The sequence below is a fragment of the Cheilinus undulatus genome, linkage group 12, assembly GCF_018320785.1.
Source record: "Cheilinus undulatus linkage group 12, ASM1832078v1, whole genome shotgun sequence".
Lineage (NCBI taxonomy): Eukaryota > Metazoa > Chordata > Actinopteri > Labriformes > Labridae > Cheilinus > Cheilinus undulatus.
Window position 1 is genome coordinate 25,973,243 of NC_054876.1, and position 17,274 is coordinate 25,990,516.

Below are 17,274 nucleotides of genomic sequence, written 5' to 3' on the forward strand. Positions count from 1 at the left end.
AGCCTAAGCACAACAATTACATAATAACTGCACTCATAAAGATCTCTACAATATATCTAAAAAGGAATGGTGCTCTTCATATTTACATTTTTGTTCACAACCTTTTTTTCTCCTCTGTTCCTCAGGTCAACATAATTCCCATCATTGCTAAAGCAGACACAATCTCCAAAAGTGAGCTCCATAAGTTCAAAATAAAGATTATGAGTGAGCTGGTGAGCAATGGCGTCCAGATTTATCAGTTCCCAACAGACGATGAAGCCGTCAGTGAGATCAACGCCTCCATGAACGTGAGTAATTAAGTCTATGATTTGACCTATCCTTTTTGTCTGAACGTCCTATGTTCAAAATGTTGAAATATGTTCAAACCTCACCTGGAAAGAAAATGCCAGATGTGTTTGTGAGCACTGGCTTATTCTTTAAACTGCTGACCCTCAGAGTTTTGTCTTCAGGGTGTCTGTTTGCCAGGTTACCGACTTGTAACCTGGCCTCTTGAGCACCACATGTGCTGCACATCTGGTGATGGCAGCATATGTTAACACTGTTTTATGACTTGTAGGACGTGATGAAAAGTAAGGTTGTTTCTATTATCCAGACACTTTGCAGGCCCACAAATCTGTGACTAACTACTTTATGGAAAAAAGACCATTAAATGTCTGCAAATACTATCTATCCCTGTTAATGTGCACTTGGGCTCACATTTGATGTAAACATTAAGCATATTTTTAAGCAAAATGTAATGAGAACTGCTTCTTTTTTAATGCCGAAATGCCCCATGACTTATCTTCATACTAGAAATAATTCATAAAATAGACTGCAGTGTATGCTCTCATATAACTGGCTTTATGCCTACTTTTCAAATCGCCTTCCTACCAAAAAAGCATCAAACGATAAAATAAGGAGTGATTACATAAAGCAATATTTTTGCACATAATTGAGTGACTTCTGTTCCAACAGCAAACACAAATACATCTCCCTCAGAGTAATTAGCCATCTTCAGAGGCTATAAAGGGGATGCTGTATAATCACACTGCACTTGAACGCTCACCCACACGTTAAATGCACCAACAGTAATTTCTCCCATCTTCTCTTACAGTACCCCCATCTATTCATAGTCGGTTACATCAGCACCCACACTCACCAGCTTGTTCCTGTGAGCTGCAAACAGCCAGCTGGTTTTAACTCTCCGTCTAATTTTTGAGGTTGTGTATCGGGCATGCTTTTCCCCCATGATGCTTCACATGTTGATCCTAACAAGGCGTAGCAGCTCTGAGAGCAGTAATAAGGTGTATATGTGTGTTTAATCACTTCAACAAAATTGGCCCCTCAGACCAGACTTAGCCACATGTTACACATAAAAGAAAGCTCATATTTCAGCATGGTTACACTTCTCTGTGGTGTGGTCTGGTTGTGAAAGATAAGACAGATGTCAGCCATAGTAAAACCTGAATTTATTTGAAACACCAAGGTTTCAGTTATACTTTTAGTTTATGTTTGAGTCTTGTGAAAAATTTTACTATGTTGTCATGAAAAAACTTGGAAAAATACTTGTGAAGAAAGTTGAATCCAGAAGAAACAAAGGAGCTGTCTTATTGAACATCTATGATCTCTTAATGTTTTTAACACTTTAATCTTTTTCTGCTCAGGCTCATCTGCCGTTTGCTGTGGTTGGGAGCGTGGAAGAAGTCAAAGTGGGCAACAAGACAGTAAGGGCCAGACAGTACCCCTGGGGTGTGGTGCAAGGTGAGAACCATTCACAAACTAGTTAATGGTGTGTGTGGGTGTGTGAGGTTGTGTTTCTTTAGCAAATGCAACAGTAAGTTCATGAAGGGGTCACTGAATGTTCAAATTCCCTCTCTAGAGAGCCACAAGATGAATATTTTCAGCAATAAGAGACAGGGATAGCCAGACTCTGTTGTCATTATTTATTATAAGAATTGAAGAATTGCTGATACCTGAGCCCAAGTCAATGTGGAAAAATAGAAGAGTGAAGTTCTAGTTAATTATTAGTCAACTGTTTCCTGTTTTCCACCAATAACTGCAATAACAATATAAGATTTTGCTAATCCTCTTCCAATTTTAGGTGTGACATAGCTTTAATGGTGGAACAGAAAGCCCTTGAACAGTAGTTGCCTTTGTCATTACACGGATATGTTTGAGCTGAACGGTTTTGGCAAATACAAAGAAATAACAAGAGATTTGTGGTGGTAAATGGTATTTTTTCCTTATTCCCCTGTTTGAACCTAAAGCCTGTGTGAACTTGTGCTCCTTTAACGGGTGACTTTTTTTTTTCTTGGAGCGCATCAGTGTTAGAGTTGGATCTGTAGTGCAGCATTTATTATGCAATAATTGGTGTTTCAAACTACAGTAATGATCTCTTTAGCATTAGTGCATCAATCAGGGTAAATTAATATCCATAGTAAGTGCATACATTTTTATTTTAAATCAAGATTAATCACATATATTTTTGTTCTTTTCAGCATAATTTGGCTCAGGTACTATAGCCTCCTGTAGTCATAGTGAAGTAAAATAAGTCAACCACTGCTCCTAAGGGTGTTGTCTCACCTCTAGTTCAGTTGATCTTGTCCGAATCAAGGACCAATTTGTTACATTGTTGCATATGGTGTCAAATTTGGTCTGTGTTCATATGGAAGCATTTACAAGCAGACCATAACCTGTGATGTGTGAGGAAAATGCTCTCTGATTGGTCAGTTTCTTCTTGAATACACCAATACTGGCATGTAACTTTGACACTTTGACCTGAGATAAACACGTTTGAAGTAAATAATTCTGAGTCACAAATACACCTTGAATAAATGAATAAATTAAAAAAAAAGATCCTTTGTTTTATGGTAGCTAATTTAATCCAAAAAGCTCAATGCTTTCTGAGTTAGACTGGATTGAAGTTGGTTTGTCCGCACCAGAGTGTGAATGGAAGCGGACTGAGACCCACCTTTTCAGGTGGTTTCACACCAGCACGAACGAAACTAACTAACTCTGCAAACAAACATGGGCTTGTATCAATTGAACCAAACAGGTTAAGTGTGGAGGAACCCTTAATGTCTCCTTTCACTTTTGAAAAAACTCACAACAGCTCAGTGGAAAAGTCAAAAGTTATCTGCACTACATGTTATAAAACATTGAACATATTCCTGTTCACTTATTTCCCTTTTTGATCCATAAGAAATTCCTTTTCTAAATTGATGACATAATTAGGGCTGCCAAGATTAATTGCAATAATTGTGATTAACTAAGATCCACAATTAGTATATCAATGTTTTTGAATTGCAGTTAACCACATGCGTTATCGTGCCTTTCAGCACACTTTGGATAAGCCACTGCAGTGTCTACCTGCACTCACAATGATTCAAAAAACTCCCAGACAGCTCAGTGGACAAGTCAAAAGTCATACACAGCTTTTGTTATTAAACATTGACCTTTCTACTGTTTTCTTATTCCCTTTTGGATCCATAACAAGTTTGTTTTCTGTGGTTGTGTTCATGTAATAATCTTAGTTCTACCTATAAAAGCAGGTCTGTATGCAAAAAGCAAGTCAATTGCCCTTAGTCTAAAACAGTAGAAAAATAAAAAATGACAATTGTGAATGCAACGTCATTTAAAACCAATGCTTGAGTGCCATAGACGTATATTTATATATATGTCAAAGTGTTTTTTCGGTGGCTGGCACAAAGGGGCGCTCTCACACTTCCTGTGAGTAATTTTGGGGCTTCTGGGATAAGTAGTCGGAACACTACAGTCGGAAGTGACGGTAGGTGGAGACCCTGGGGTCAAAGAGCAGAGCCATTGTTACGGAGGTAACCTAAGCTAAAAGTTCTAACTTAGACGCTGGAAGAAACTTAAAACTTTTGCTTGAGAAATCGCTTACTCACTGAAACCGACACTGAACTTAACGACAGCAAATCCAGGGATCGGCCCTTTAATTCATCTGTCTATGCGGTCAAGAGGCTAAAGAATGCCACAAGGTCTCCCCGGTGCGTCGGAGAAATAAGGCAGCCTCTCGCCAGCTGGATGCATACAGGGACAAGCAGGAGAGGACGTGGGCGTATAGGGAGGTCCCGTGGAGGCAGTCCAGTTCCAGAGTGTGAATGGCATGACAGTGACTGAAAGCATTGTTATTTATTTTAAAATAAAATAACATTTGTAATACAATTTTCAGATGTCTTTTATGTTATTGAAGGCAAAATTATAACATTCAAATCACTGTTTTGCTTGACAGACTCTCTTTCACAAAAATGCATTTTTCTTAGCTTTCTAGGAAAAAAGTGGTCTTTGTGGTGAAACTAGCCTCTATTCAACTTAAGGTAAATCAAGAACGGAACAAGCTACAAACAAACGTTTTTTTCCATGATGAAATAGAGAGATTCTTCTTTCATTTGAGCTATTTGATGTTTTCAGAATCATGGTACAAAATATTCTGTGGGTCTTGAAAGATGACTCAAAATTGCCGAAAACGCTGGCACAAAACACTTTCCATTTTATAAAAGGGCTGGCACTCAATGAGTTAACCACCAAAATTCTGGAATTAACTGAAATTAAAGGTTTCGATTGTTTGACAACCCTAAAGTATTTTTTTTAATCCGCAAACAACTTATGTAACACACGTCCCTGTTAAAACACAGTTAAAACATCAGTTAACTGATAATTGCAAAAACAAGATGAACAGTTGCCTTTTGATTCTGCCTGAATGTGCACATGCACAATGCAGGAAAAGTAGAAATATAGCTTCTATAAATCACTTAGCAGTTGACAGTGTGTTATGTCAAGGGTAAACATAGTGAGAGACATTTTCCTGCTTACAGCAGAGTGGCGAGTGCATCCCACAGTTTGTTGGTTTATTTATCCCTGCCCTGTTAATGCCAAGTGCCCTCCACAGCTGTGAGTGTGACTTCATGCAGAGTGACACTGTGAAATGAAGGGTGAGCGGGAAGGGATTGTTTTGGGAAATTGCCAGTGTGTATTTGTGCTACTGTGATGTGAAGGGTGTCTATATATATCTTTGTCTCGGTTTCTTTTTCTTTGTCTGTTTGTTGTTTCTGTGTGTATGCACAGGCAGGCCTGTGCATCTGCATGCCTTTGTTTCCCATGGTGACATCACTCTTTGTTTTCCTCTTCTCATTCCCATGTGCCTGTCAACTAGAGTCAACATTTTAATTTAATAATGTCATGCAGTGATACGCTGTGAGAACATTACTGCTCAGATGGGAGTTCTCAGATATTCTCTCTCCCTCTCACTCTCTTCTTTTGTCAGTTTACAGGTCTTGCTTCCTCCATCTCTTCCTTTCCTCTCTCCATTATCCACTGACCGCCTCATTCCCTAACCCTCTGAGGACACTGTAGATATATATAAGGTCTGCTGTGTGTCTCCTGAGGACGGATTCTTTTGGACACCATCAGTCACCATGAAGCTGAGGTTCAGTCCAGTAACAGAAAGAATAGTCCTAGAATTATCTCAGATTTACTGTGAGCTCTTTTCTTTGGGATGTGTCTTTATTGAAAAGATATAGTCATTCTTCAAGAGCGAATACTAACTGGTAGATTTTAGTTGATTGGCGAAAGATCAGAGTACATCGCGTTAAAGCCGAGGATAAATTCAATGCAAAGGCTTATGAAAGCAAATTATTTTACCCCAACGTAACAGAAAGTTTTTTCTTCATCTTCCTCTATCAGTCTGACCAACCATGTTCACTTTGCTTTAACGACAAAGAACCACAACAACTACTACTACTACTACTACTGATGGGGTGCAATATATGCAGACTACATGGCTTTTAGTCAGGCCTGCTTGTAATCCGATGGCTCACCATTCATGCAACACATTTTGTCGCTGTATCTGAGCACTGGGGCAGAACAGGACAGAAGTCTCAGTGTTTGACTACTCTTTAGCTGCTGAATAGAAAGCCTGTGTCTGTGGAAACAGTTTGTAGATGCCAGATGTCATATAGACGGGTTATGGTAACCTCTTGAAGAGCCATGGGAACTTTCCAAAGGCTGGAGGGAAGACAGAGGAGGGACTGTCTGCTGACAAAAGAGTAATTGCAGGAGGTTCAAGTGTGTGTATTTTGTGTGTTTGTGTATGATTATCTTCCCTCAGGATCTTAATGCTCAGTTATCTCTGAACTCAAGCCCTCTAATATAGAGCACATTACAATATTTCTTCCCCAAAAGCTTTTTGTGTCTGTTTAACTATTTACACCTGTTATGGGGGTGTTTTGAACATTGGTATTTGTATATTAGTAGGAATATTATTTTTCATTGATGTTTGACTTGATTGTTGGGATGTACTGATGCATAAAACAAATGGCTCATTCTGATCCCTTGAATGTAGTTCAAACACGTGTTAGAACAAAATTAGAACATATTTTAAAGTACTTTTATTGTCAAAAAAAGAACTATCATTAACAGAATGCTGTGCAACAATGCAGTAACATCAGTAACATCTCTAGTGCCCTCTGAGAAATAGAGATGTTGTTATTGATGTGCATTACATTGCACAGATGTCTTATGAAATGGTCATTAAGTGTGTTTACAGGCAATGGATTTAGGTAAAATGTAGGTGGATGTAACCTTGCAAAGCAGATCGACATGCCCGTTTCCTTGTTTCTCACTGGCAAATCCATCTTGCAAAGCTTCCGTCTGAACCATTTGGGCCCAGTTAGAAAGTGACAGGACCAATCAGCAATGAGGGGCAGTACTTTCGGAGTCGTAAAAATGTAAGAAATTTGGACTGTGATTTGTTGTTTAGGAGATATTGGTGGGTCTTGACATTAGGCCAGTTGAGAACCACTGCTCTAAACCATGAAGTCATTATGAATTAAACTCAGACCGGACAAACAAAACATACTTACTGTGATATAGGTTATGCTTCTTATGAAGCCCTAAAGTATTTAAGGCTAGTGCCTTAACAGAAAACCAGAAGCATTCTTGAACATGTGGGCCAATTTAATGTTTAACAAAGGCAACCAATCAAGGGGAACATGATGTTTTCATGTATTTTCAATTTGCAAATTTGTCAGCTTCTATTAACTTTTTGTATTCACTGGTATATTTGCAACCACGTCTCTGTTCTCCTTTATTTAAATGTTCTGTTCTTATTTTTTTCTCATGCTGCACGGCCCCATGCTTGGATATCTTGAGGGCTCAGTGCTTCAGTAAGTCAGAGGATTGGCCCTCTTTCAGTCCTTAGTGGGGGGCCAGTACAGAGAGACTATTAGATGCCAAATGAGCAGGGAATTTCAGTAGTCTGGATGCAGCCCCAGAGAACAGCTCATTCCTGTTTTAACTCAAATATCCCCACTAATGATGTTCAGTCAGCCTGCAAATTTAAGTAAGAAGTAACATTGAGTGATTTAGACAGCTGCATCACAACATTGCTATGGGCCAGAAAGTGTTAAAGTGCACGAGGACTTGTTTGTTCCTTTTTTTTCCCCTCATCTTGCCTATGAAGGCTTGAAAAGAAAGTTGTTCTGGCCTTCAATATACTGCATTTTTATGTTAGATTATGGTTTGTAATTATGCATTGCAGACTGCTTTCCCAGTATTTTCCATCTGAAAAGCTAAATGGTGTTCTTATCTGTCATTATTGGTGCCTTTACATCCTCTGAGCTCACAGCTTGTGGTGGTATTTAAACACAACATACATCCCATGCTTCACCACTGTCACCCCATGGTTCATGGCGTGTACTCCAACCACTGAAAGACCATGTGCCTTAGCTCAGCACGTGCCCTAGGCCACATCACACACCAGCTCTGACTGAGATGATGGAAAAACTCTTGTCAGCTTCTCCCTGAGGTTTGCCAACAGGTTTATCACATTTATCTCTTGAAAGGGAAAGTTATTTTCCAGTTACAACACATAACCATTCTGATGAGACATTGTAGCTTTTTAAGATACACCAGCGTAAACACTGGACACCAGGTGATTGAAGCTGTGCTTAACGATTTTAATACTCTGCAGACATTTGGCACTCAAGTGGGCCAATAGGAGGAGAGATAGGAGGAGATCAGGGATATCCAATCAAAAGCAATTTTCCAAGTTTCCACATAGACTCTTACGGTATTATGAGGTTTGTAAAAGGCAGAGAACTTTCTGTCTAAAAAGGAGGTTCATTTTCAAAGGAAGAAGTGATGAAAAGATGAAAAGTAGAGCAGAGGAGTTTCTGGCTGCAGGGTATCTTTAGGCCTCAAAAAGTCTTTAACATCATGGAATTTAGTTTCCCCATAAAATGCCTTTGAAGGTATTAAAATATGTTAGATTTAATTAAGAAAGCCTTTTATGTGCCATTTCAGTCAACATTACGAGTCCTATAGCAAACTGTTGGTCTACTATGGGACAGTGTATGGTGGGTACAGTGGAAGCTCATGGTTTTATACTTAAATCACAGATTTTAGCACAAGCAACAGTGGACTCATGCATGTTTCCTGGTCAGCCCAGCTTATCCATCTTTTATCATTGTCAAGATTTAATTCATTATTTTATAATATTGAATACAATTATTTGTTGTCACACTGATTTTAACTTGTTAATAAAACATATTAAACTTATATAAATGCTTATTAAAAATGTATTAAGGGCTATATTAAAGTAAGTTATCATTTTCATATGATAAACAAATAGTTTTTTCTGGACAGTATTCTTGAAAACCAGAGAGAGTTCATATTTATGCACCCCTATCCACCTGCTGACCTTTATTCTGGCCTCTTACCAACAAAAAAAGCAAAAGTACTTTCATTTCCCGCTTAGCGGATATTGTTTGGTTGGAGCAGCTGAGGTGACCTATGAGTAAAAAGCCTTCATCAGAATGGAAATGACGCCCAGGGCACATTCCCCCTCCGCTGCTGTCAGTCTGTTAGGCAGGAAATGCTTCCTGCCCTTTCCCCATCATGAATTCATTAAACTGTGAGAGTCACTTTGACATCAAACTAAAATGAACTTGTTTAAGTTGCTCCAGCAAAAATAAGAGCCTGAGTTTTGCTTAATATCTCAAGTTTCTTAACATTTCTTACATTGAAAAGTAAATTGGCCTACATTTAATGGTTGACAAATGTGATTTACTTTGAGTATCATGTGCGCTCTGCTTCACATTCCTGAAGATGTGGTGTGATTTCCTGCTTTAGAGAGGGAGGGAATGTGACAAAGTGACAGATGGAGTGTTAAAATAAGTTAGAAACAGTGAAAGTGACAGCTAGGCATAGAATACATGCAGCAAGAAGCAGAGATTGATTTTGAAAGAAGACAGGGCCTGTTTGCACAACAAATCTAACTTTTCAATACCAAGTGTGTTTTATTGTGTATGAAATAACAAAGCAAGTGATCACCTGCCCTAATCTTGATGTTGAATTTTTCTTTCAGTGGAGAACGAGAGTCACTGTGACTTTGTCAAACTCAGAGAAATGCTGATCAGGGTCAACATGGAGGATCTTCGAGAGCAGACCCATGCCCGCCATTACGAGCTGTACCGGCGCTGTAAACTTGAGGAGATGGGCTTTAAAGACACAGATCCTGACAGCCAACCATTCAGGTACACAAAGATTCTCAGGTGTCAACAACAGGGAGAGTCTCTATTGTTTGAGACAATTCCTAATCCATCAGTGTTTCCTCCACTGATCTGTCTTGTCTTTTTCTCCCTTTTAGTCTGCAAGAGACGTATGAAGCAAAGAGGAAAGAGTTCCTTGGAGACCTGCAACGTAAAGAGGAGGAAATGCGACAGATGTTTGTGAATAAAGTGAAAGAAACAGAAGCAGAGCTGAAAGAAAAGGAGAGAGAGGTCAGCTTCATAATAATATGGTCACATTATACAGTGTAGATCCATTCAGCAGTAATGTAATGGTTTTGCACAATGGCTGCCTGTTGCACTTTTGATTTATAACAATAACTTATAGAGCACTTTCACACAAAATGCAGCCTAAGTGCTTAATGGAACAATATTATAAAAAGAGTTAGAACTGAAAAAGGATAAGAATAAAAGCATGAATAAAATATAATTAACAAGAAAATCAATTAAATTCATATACACAAGCCAACCTATAAAGAGGCTGGGAGATTAATGGACGATGTGCCATTAACCCCTGATAATTGGACACCTCGAAGGGCATTAACCCGCTTATACCATGGTCACTTGTCAAAGAAAGGAATTAATAAAACCACAAATCTATCATTTCATATGTTTTGCATCAAAATAGAAACTTTTAGTAAACCAACAATTCCTTTTCCCTTGCAACGCCTGAGGACTTGCCTAATAACTGATAGAAAGCTTCATTTTAGCTGACCAGCTCTGTTTGAATAAACACAGTAACACCCTGTTCATGCACAACAAGGTCACAGAGGTGAAAATAACTGCAGACTGCCTTAGACATTTAGAATTAATTTTAAAATACTTGAAGCCATCTTGCTTCTTCTTCATCTCCCCTAAAGCACCGACTTAGTGCAACTCAAACTAAATGCACCCATCACAACACAGTTTAGCTAAAATAGCTATAAATGCCATCACCAGCCATTTTTCTGTTTGTTAGCTAACCTTAGCTTGATTACTAAGTAATATCTTGGCTCGCTAACATGGCAGAATTTGACTCAAGTGGATAACAACCACTGTTTGTTTTTTAGCTTTTAGCATCTTAACATGAAAAAACCCTTCTCAGGTTTACTAGCTTGTTTGTTAACACACTTAACTCTTAGTTGTAGTCAAAAAGTACCAAAAACTTTGGAAAAACATCTATTTCGTTAGACAGGAGCAAAAAAGAGGAATAAGTTCACCATCATTGAAAGAAAACTTCTGCCTAATTTATAGATTGCACAATATTTTTTGTGTTATGAATATTGTGCAAGAGTGCTCTGCTTCTTTTAGTTCCTTAAAACAAGAAATTGCCCAATGTTGGTGGCCTGGGACTTCCTATTTTTCAAAACAAGTATTGATATCATTGTATTCACCCCACGATTGTATCAAACTTTAACGTTCTGGTATCATGATAATCTTAGTCGATTAATTTGGCAACTTCCTTGCAAGCTAATCGGATCCATGACCATTGTATGACAGAAATTATTTAAGCCAATAATTAATTATTTGAAGCTCAAACTTAAGATGTGTCTCAGTGTGATGCCAGCTATTAAGATGCCAAATGTGTTAAAAATAAAAATGTTTATTTGAAAATGTATGTAGTACCTTTATTACAAAATAGAAAAATCGATGTGTTTTTTGAAACGCTGAAGATTTTATTGGACCTGTTCTCATCTCTCATCTGTCTCTTCTCTGCTGTTGTCCTGTCCTCTCCCATCCCCATCTATCCATCTCCACCATTTCTCCTCTTCTCCCCTCTCAGCTGCACGACAAGTTTGAGCAGCTGAAACGGATGCACCAGGAGGAGAAGAGGAAGGTGGAGGAGAAGCGGAGAGACCTGGAGGAGGAGATGAACGCCTTCAACAGGAAGAAGGTGGCAGCTGAGACACTCTCCTTATCTCAGCCCCTCAAGAAAGACAAGGACAAGAAAAAGTAAGCCAATCACTCCTTTCTGTAAGTCACTCTACCTGTCTTCTTTCCATTGCAGTTAAAGTACATTTTCTGAGGCAGCTTTCTTTGTAACTAATCCTGTGGTCCTTTCACTGGGTGCCTTAAATCTTAGATGATTTCCTCTTGAATGCCACCTTCTTTTGCTCCTTGCTCTCTAACCTCTTTTATGTGGTAGTTCTGCTGTGTTTTGTGGCAAAGTGTCACATCAGTGAGCCTTAAAAATGTGTTTGTCCACCTTTCTTAACCAAAAAAGTGCCTCAGCTATTATCACTGTCTGGCATGTGTTAAGGAAACTTACACCCCTTTTTGTCCTGCCAAAGCTTAGCCCTTCCTGTCCTTTCACTGTTTCCTTTTGCCACGCTCTGATTATTCAGGATATTCTCTGAGAAGCTGGTGCACCCGCCAGGCTAATTGAAAGCTCTGCTTATAAATAGTTGATAGAAAAAACAGCTCACTTATAGAGGATAAAATAGAGGATGTAATAAAGCTATAGTAATGGTTCATAGAGACACTCAGGTATGACTATGGTGTCACTTTTCTTGTTTGATGCCACTGACTTTACTGACTATATAAGTGGTGCGAAAATTTCACTTTATTATTATGCCCTAATTCTGACTCGTGTGATACAATTATTGTATGTTTTGTGTTTGATTTAGAAAAAGATAGATGTTTAATAGGAAGAGGATGGAGAGATAGTATTTGAAAGCAGTGAAAGATTTGAAGATAAAGTGTGGTAAGAGGTGAAACTGACACTAAACTGCTTTGAGTAAATGCTTGAATCTGAGTCTTTACCTTTTATGGGGCATTTAATAATCTTCCGCTGATAAGATTATGGTTCATCAGTTTTACTAGAAGTGCCTTATTGTTGCATTTTTGGCTTCATATTGTAACAAGTTACCTTGTGGTATGCACCGTACTGTACATAACTTCTAGGCATTGTTTGGGCCAAAAACTGAGGCTGAAATAAGGCTGTAAGGATGAGTAAGCTGGCCTGAGGGTACAGGAGTCAGATGGACAGGAGGGTTGACACGACCCAGGCCGTGCTCTGGATGCCCTTACATATTACCGGGGCATTGGAGAATAATATGTTTATAAAATAACGAAGTCCACACCTCTAGGGTGGAGTAAGGCTTGGATTCTGGAAGTAAGCATAACCTAGGGCACCCATTCCCAAAGTCTGTGTCAGGACTCACGGTTGGGTTGTGGGAGATTTTTTTTGTTTATGTTAATTAATGTTATCCAAGCTAGCGCCAGCCATCAGCTCAATTAACAAACTAAGGACAGCACAGAAGGCAGACTTGATAAGCAGCAATATATGGAAAAAAATGCGTCATAATGGCTTGTACCTTGTATAAAGTGGGTCACCAGAAAAAAGTTTGGAAAACTAGTAGGCAAGTAGTAGGGTTGCCATGAGCCCCTGGTCAGGCTGAGGATGTCCCAAGGGCCTGAACACCATTGGCAATCTCTTGCTCTATCACAGGGGAGGGAAAGGCCCAGATAATAGAAATGCTGTTGAGCTTGACATTTTGACCTTGGTTTCAGGGCGAGACACATGTATGTGTCAACATGTGTTGATACTGACTTTAGCCCCCCCACCCCCCACCCAGGGTTGTGGTGCTTAGGGCCCTTTGATAAATTCTTAGCACCCTACATGCCTTAAACGTATGCACATAACTGTACATCCTATCCTGTTCTTTAGAAATATGATTTTACTGACAGAGAGCATTTGGCCTCTTCAGTCTAGTATAACTGTGGGGGAATTATTTTATAGTTGAGGTTATGCCCCTTAGTTCTAATAAAGAACAATTTCATGTTATAGCAGCCAAATATATTTTTAACATGGGTAATCTTCCAAAAAATGAGAGCAGATTGTCTCCATAAAAAAGCTGAACGGTTGCTATTTCAGATACAAACAGGCATGATGGTCAGATAGTTGATAATACTGTAAATGTTTGATTTCAGTTAATATCAAAGCCTGTTTTAAGTCTCTTAAAATATTTTTTTTCCACAGCTAAAAATATTCTTAGTTTTGGCAATCCTCTGCTGTGACTTTGATTATAAGCTGATGTCCTCATGTAAGACGCCAACAATCTTATGTGAAGACATGTGGCTCCCCCTAGTGGCTGTCAGTGGAGTTTGCTCTCAGTTCCACCGTAGGAGACAGGGCTTCCATTTTGTGGTTTTGTGAAGACATTTCATAGTTTCCTGTTGTTTTACTGACTATAGATTTCCCTCAGCTGACATACTAACTACTTCATTTCGATGTAGTTTGAAGCTGCTTTCTGCTCACTAACACAAACATTGCTCATTGTTCTTTGTTCAATGCTGCTTTAATACTCATCTTTGGAGTTAAACTTTCTGTTTTTCAGTCATTATTTCCTTAAAATAGTTTTTATTCATTCAATTTATTTTGTTTGTCATTTTTTTTTTCAGTTAATTTATGGGCGCTGTAAACCCTCCCACACACGACCATGGATTTGTCCTCCATCACCATACCAACGTCAACATCAGTTTATTTTGGTTTATTTTATTAGATTTTTTTTACATTCCATCTTGACATTATGCACATGGACCAAAGACACTGAGGATGATGATCATGAAGCCACAGGGGGAGAAAAAGGTGAAAGATGGTGAAAAAAAAATCAGTTTTCAAAGAGTGACAGTTTCATTTATTCAGGATCTTTCATTCTGTTTTTGTTTTTTGGACACTTTTTATATATATATGCAATTTTGTTTGACTATGTGGTGATTTATAAAATGTTATTTTGTGTTTTTACATCAGTTATTTAGACAGAAACAGAGCTTAAACCCCTAAAACCTTTGGGTACTACAGTCAGTTTAACACCTCGGGTCAGTCTTTGAAACAGTTCATTATGTGTTAAGAAAAAAAATCAAGGATTTGACAAAGGACTTGCATTAGAACTACTCATCAAAGAAACCATTAATCAACTGTTTCTTAGGTTTTTAAAAACCTGTGCAGATTTAAATGTTGTCCAGGTGTTTTGTGGCTGTTAACCTTTTTTGTAGTTAGTTTTGGTACATTTCACAGTAGATTGTGTTCTTCATAAAATGAGCCAAATAATACATTTAAATAGCCTAGTGTCAAGCAATAAAACTGAGTACCTGTATATTGTATAAATAATGCGTATACATAGGTACTGACATCCTAAATCATATTCTAAAGTCTTAATAAAATGTATGCAATATTTTGGTGCTGTTTTATATTAACTCAATAAATGTATGTGAATATTTTCAGGAGCTTACCCTGCTTTTTTATGCAAAATGCAATACTAGATTTTGAAAATGATGTTATTGTGAGAAGCACATATGACTGTGTACATTGTCCATAAGTGATGTAACTATATTGTAATCGACGAGTTGTTATGCTGTGACAGTGGACACACACAAACATGAAGCCAGTATGTATACACACACACTGTGTATACACACATGCAGAGAGTTCAGGAGAGGCCCCAGCCCGCTGTACAAGAGTTTACACTCAAAGATGGAGACGAGAGCAGCTGTATTTACTGTCTGTCATTGGAAATAAATGCAACACACGCTAGCCCGACTTTGATTTGTCTCTCTCTGCTGTGATATGTTTGACAATTTCTATCAGAGAAGGAGATGAGAGCCAAACAGAGGCAGGTGAAGACACTCCTTCACTCTCCTACACACAGAGGCTGTCAGTCTGTTACTCACTCAGCTGTCAGCTTGGGACACCGTGTTTCCTGTGTAGTGCAGATGAACTGAGAGATGTTTGCTCAGTCCTGCTTTCACCACCGTGCTGCTGACCTCAGCTGAGTGTGTGTGTGTGCGGTATGGCATGTTTACAGTGTGTTTGCCAAAAAGTGTGCGTGCGGTAAGAAGATTGCGAAATGTACTGACCTTGTATGCCTGTGCAAAATGTGTGTGAAATAAGGGTTGACCAATATTGTTTTTTACAGCTGTTATGAGACTGATAACCAATATTTGGAGCCGATATGCATTTAAAAATAAATCATAATCAAGTTACAGTTATCACGTTAGATTTACAACTTTAACTCTTTATATATATATAAAGATTATTATAACAGGGCTTTCAGAAAGTATTCAGCCCCCATTCACCTTTTGCATTTTTCTTATGTTGTAGTCTGATGCTACAGTCAACAAATCATTTTTATTCTTCTTAATCTACACTCAGTACCTCATCATGACAACGTGAATAAAGAATTTCAAAAATTTCTTCAAATTTATTAAAAATAGAAAACTGAAATATCACATGTACATAAGAATTCAGACCCTTTACAAAAACATTTAAAATTTAGCTCAGGTCCCTCCCATGTAACTCAGTCTTTGCTGTTTCTACACCTTGACTGGAGTCTGCCTGTGGTTGAATAAATTGATTGGACATGATTCACTGTTGACATTAAATCAAGTGAAAGTAGCAATATCCCAGGGTTAGAATGACAAGTACAAGTCTTTAGTTATATCTTACATATGTAATTAGGACAAAATACACTTTATAAAATAAAAGTAAAATAGCATTTCAGAATAATATATTCTACTCCTGGATCATAACTACTTTTGAAAATGGAGGTTATTCAGTGTGTTTTTACCATCCGTAGGCACACAAACATTTTAGGTCACTGAGTTGTTGGAAACTCTTTCCAGGATTAAGATTTGTAGAAACTCCTCTGACAGCATTTAAGTGAAGTTACATGCTAAAAAAGAGGTTTGGCCTCTCCACATCACACTGTATGCAAGTTTCAGTTTGATACCACTGGTGTGCAGTTTTATCACTTTCATTTACATGGCAATAATGGACACTGAATTTTTACTGGTCTTAACACTGATAAGCTTAGTTTACGGCTCCTGCTGTTTAAATATGACGTCCTGTCTCTGAGCACAGTCCTGATCATTTCATGATGTGCATTCAAACGTGGCTGGTCACCTCATTGGACCACTTCTGCTTCGTTTAAATGTGCATTTTCACCAGTTTTACTGTCTCTGTTAAAGCCAAGCCTGGCCCTTTAAAAACAGCGCTCTTTCTTGGTATTGTACATTCTAATACCCCAGCCGGAACTGGTTTTTCCTCTGATCCAGTAAGGAATTGGTCCCACATTAAAACTATGTTTTTTCTGTTCTGGCCATGGATAACCAAATAACTGATGATAGGTCAAACCGGCTTGGTGGAAAAAGGGTATAATTGGACTTTTGACATTCTTGCACATACTTACACAGTTGCTGGACCACTATGTTGATGAAGAGAGATGTCTGAATAGACTGGAGACCATTGCTGCTTCATACAACACCCCAAAAACACAAACCCGTTGTGAAAGTCTGCTTCTGGATAAGACCCCATTTGGGCTGGTGGGACAATGTTGGAAGTGAAATGATCGTCGTCATGGTACTGCTGCTGACATGGCATGCTTAGTGCAAAATGTAAAGTTTGTTTTACATTTTCATGTGGACAAAGACGTCAGTGTGTGTGGACAGGATTATTCTTAAAAAGGAGCCAGAAATCCTCCATTTTAAAAAATACATGTCTGTGTGGACAAGGCCTGAGATTGATGTGATTCCATCCACTGTCCTGGCTGCTCTGGAGCTGCCTAGAAAGAAGCAATGCAAGACTGTGTATCTAACTACGCCTGCAAATAAAGTCTTTGAATTAGTGGTGTGGAGGCCAAATCTCAAAGCTACAAATAAACTACATTATAATACATGTATGCAACAAATCAAAACTCAAAGCAGAGCCAAAGTAAAGCACTTCTTC

At 38.5% G+C, this 17,274-nt stretch overlaps 1 protein-coding gene across 1 annotated transcript in view; it reads left to right on the top strand.

Annotated features, from left to right (window-relative positions):
- Positions 1-14,971, top strand: part of sept8a (septin 8a) — a 45,419-nt gene extending 30,448 nt beyond the window's left edge. Inside the window, exons 5-10 of the mRNA XM_041800807.1 lie at positions 126-287; positions 1,644-1,740; positions 9,368-9,536; positions 9,650-9,782; positions 11,332-11,501; positions 13,953-14,971. Of these exons, the coding sequence (XP_041656741.1) occupies positions 126-287; positions 1,644-1,740; positions 9,368-9,536; positions 9,650-9,782; positions 11,332-11,501; positions 13,953-13,956 (735 nt within the window). The 3' untranslated portion in view covers positions 13,957-14,971. The remainder of the gene's footprint in view (positions 1-125; positions 288-1,643; positions 1,741-9,367; positions 9,537-9,649; positions 9,783-11,331; positions 11,502-13,952) is intronic.
- Positions 14,972-17,274: the final 2,303 nt, after the last annotated feature.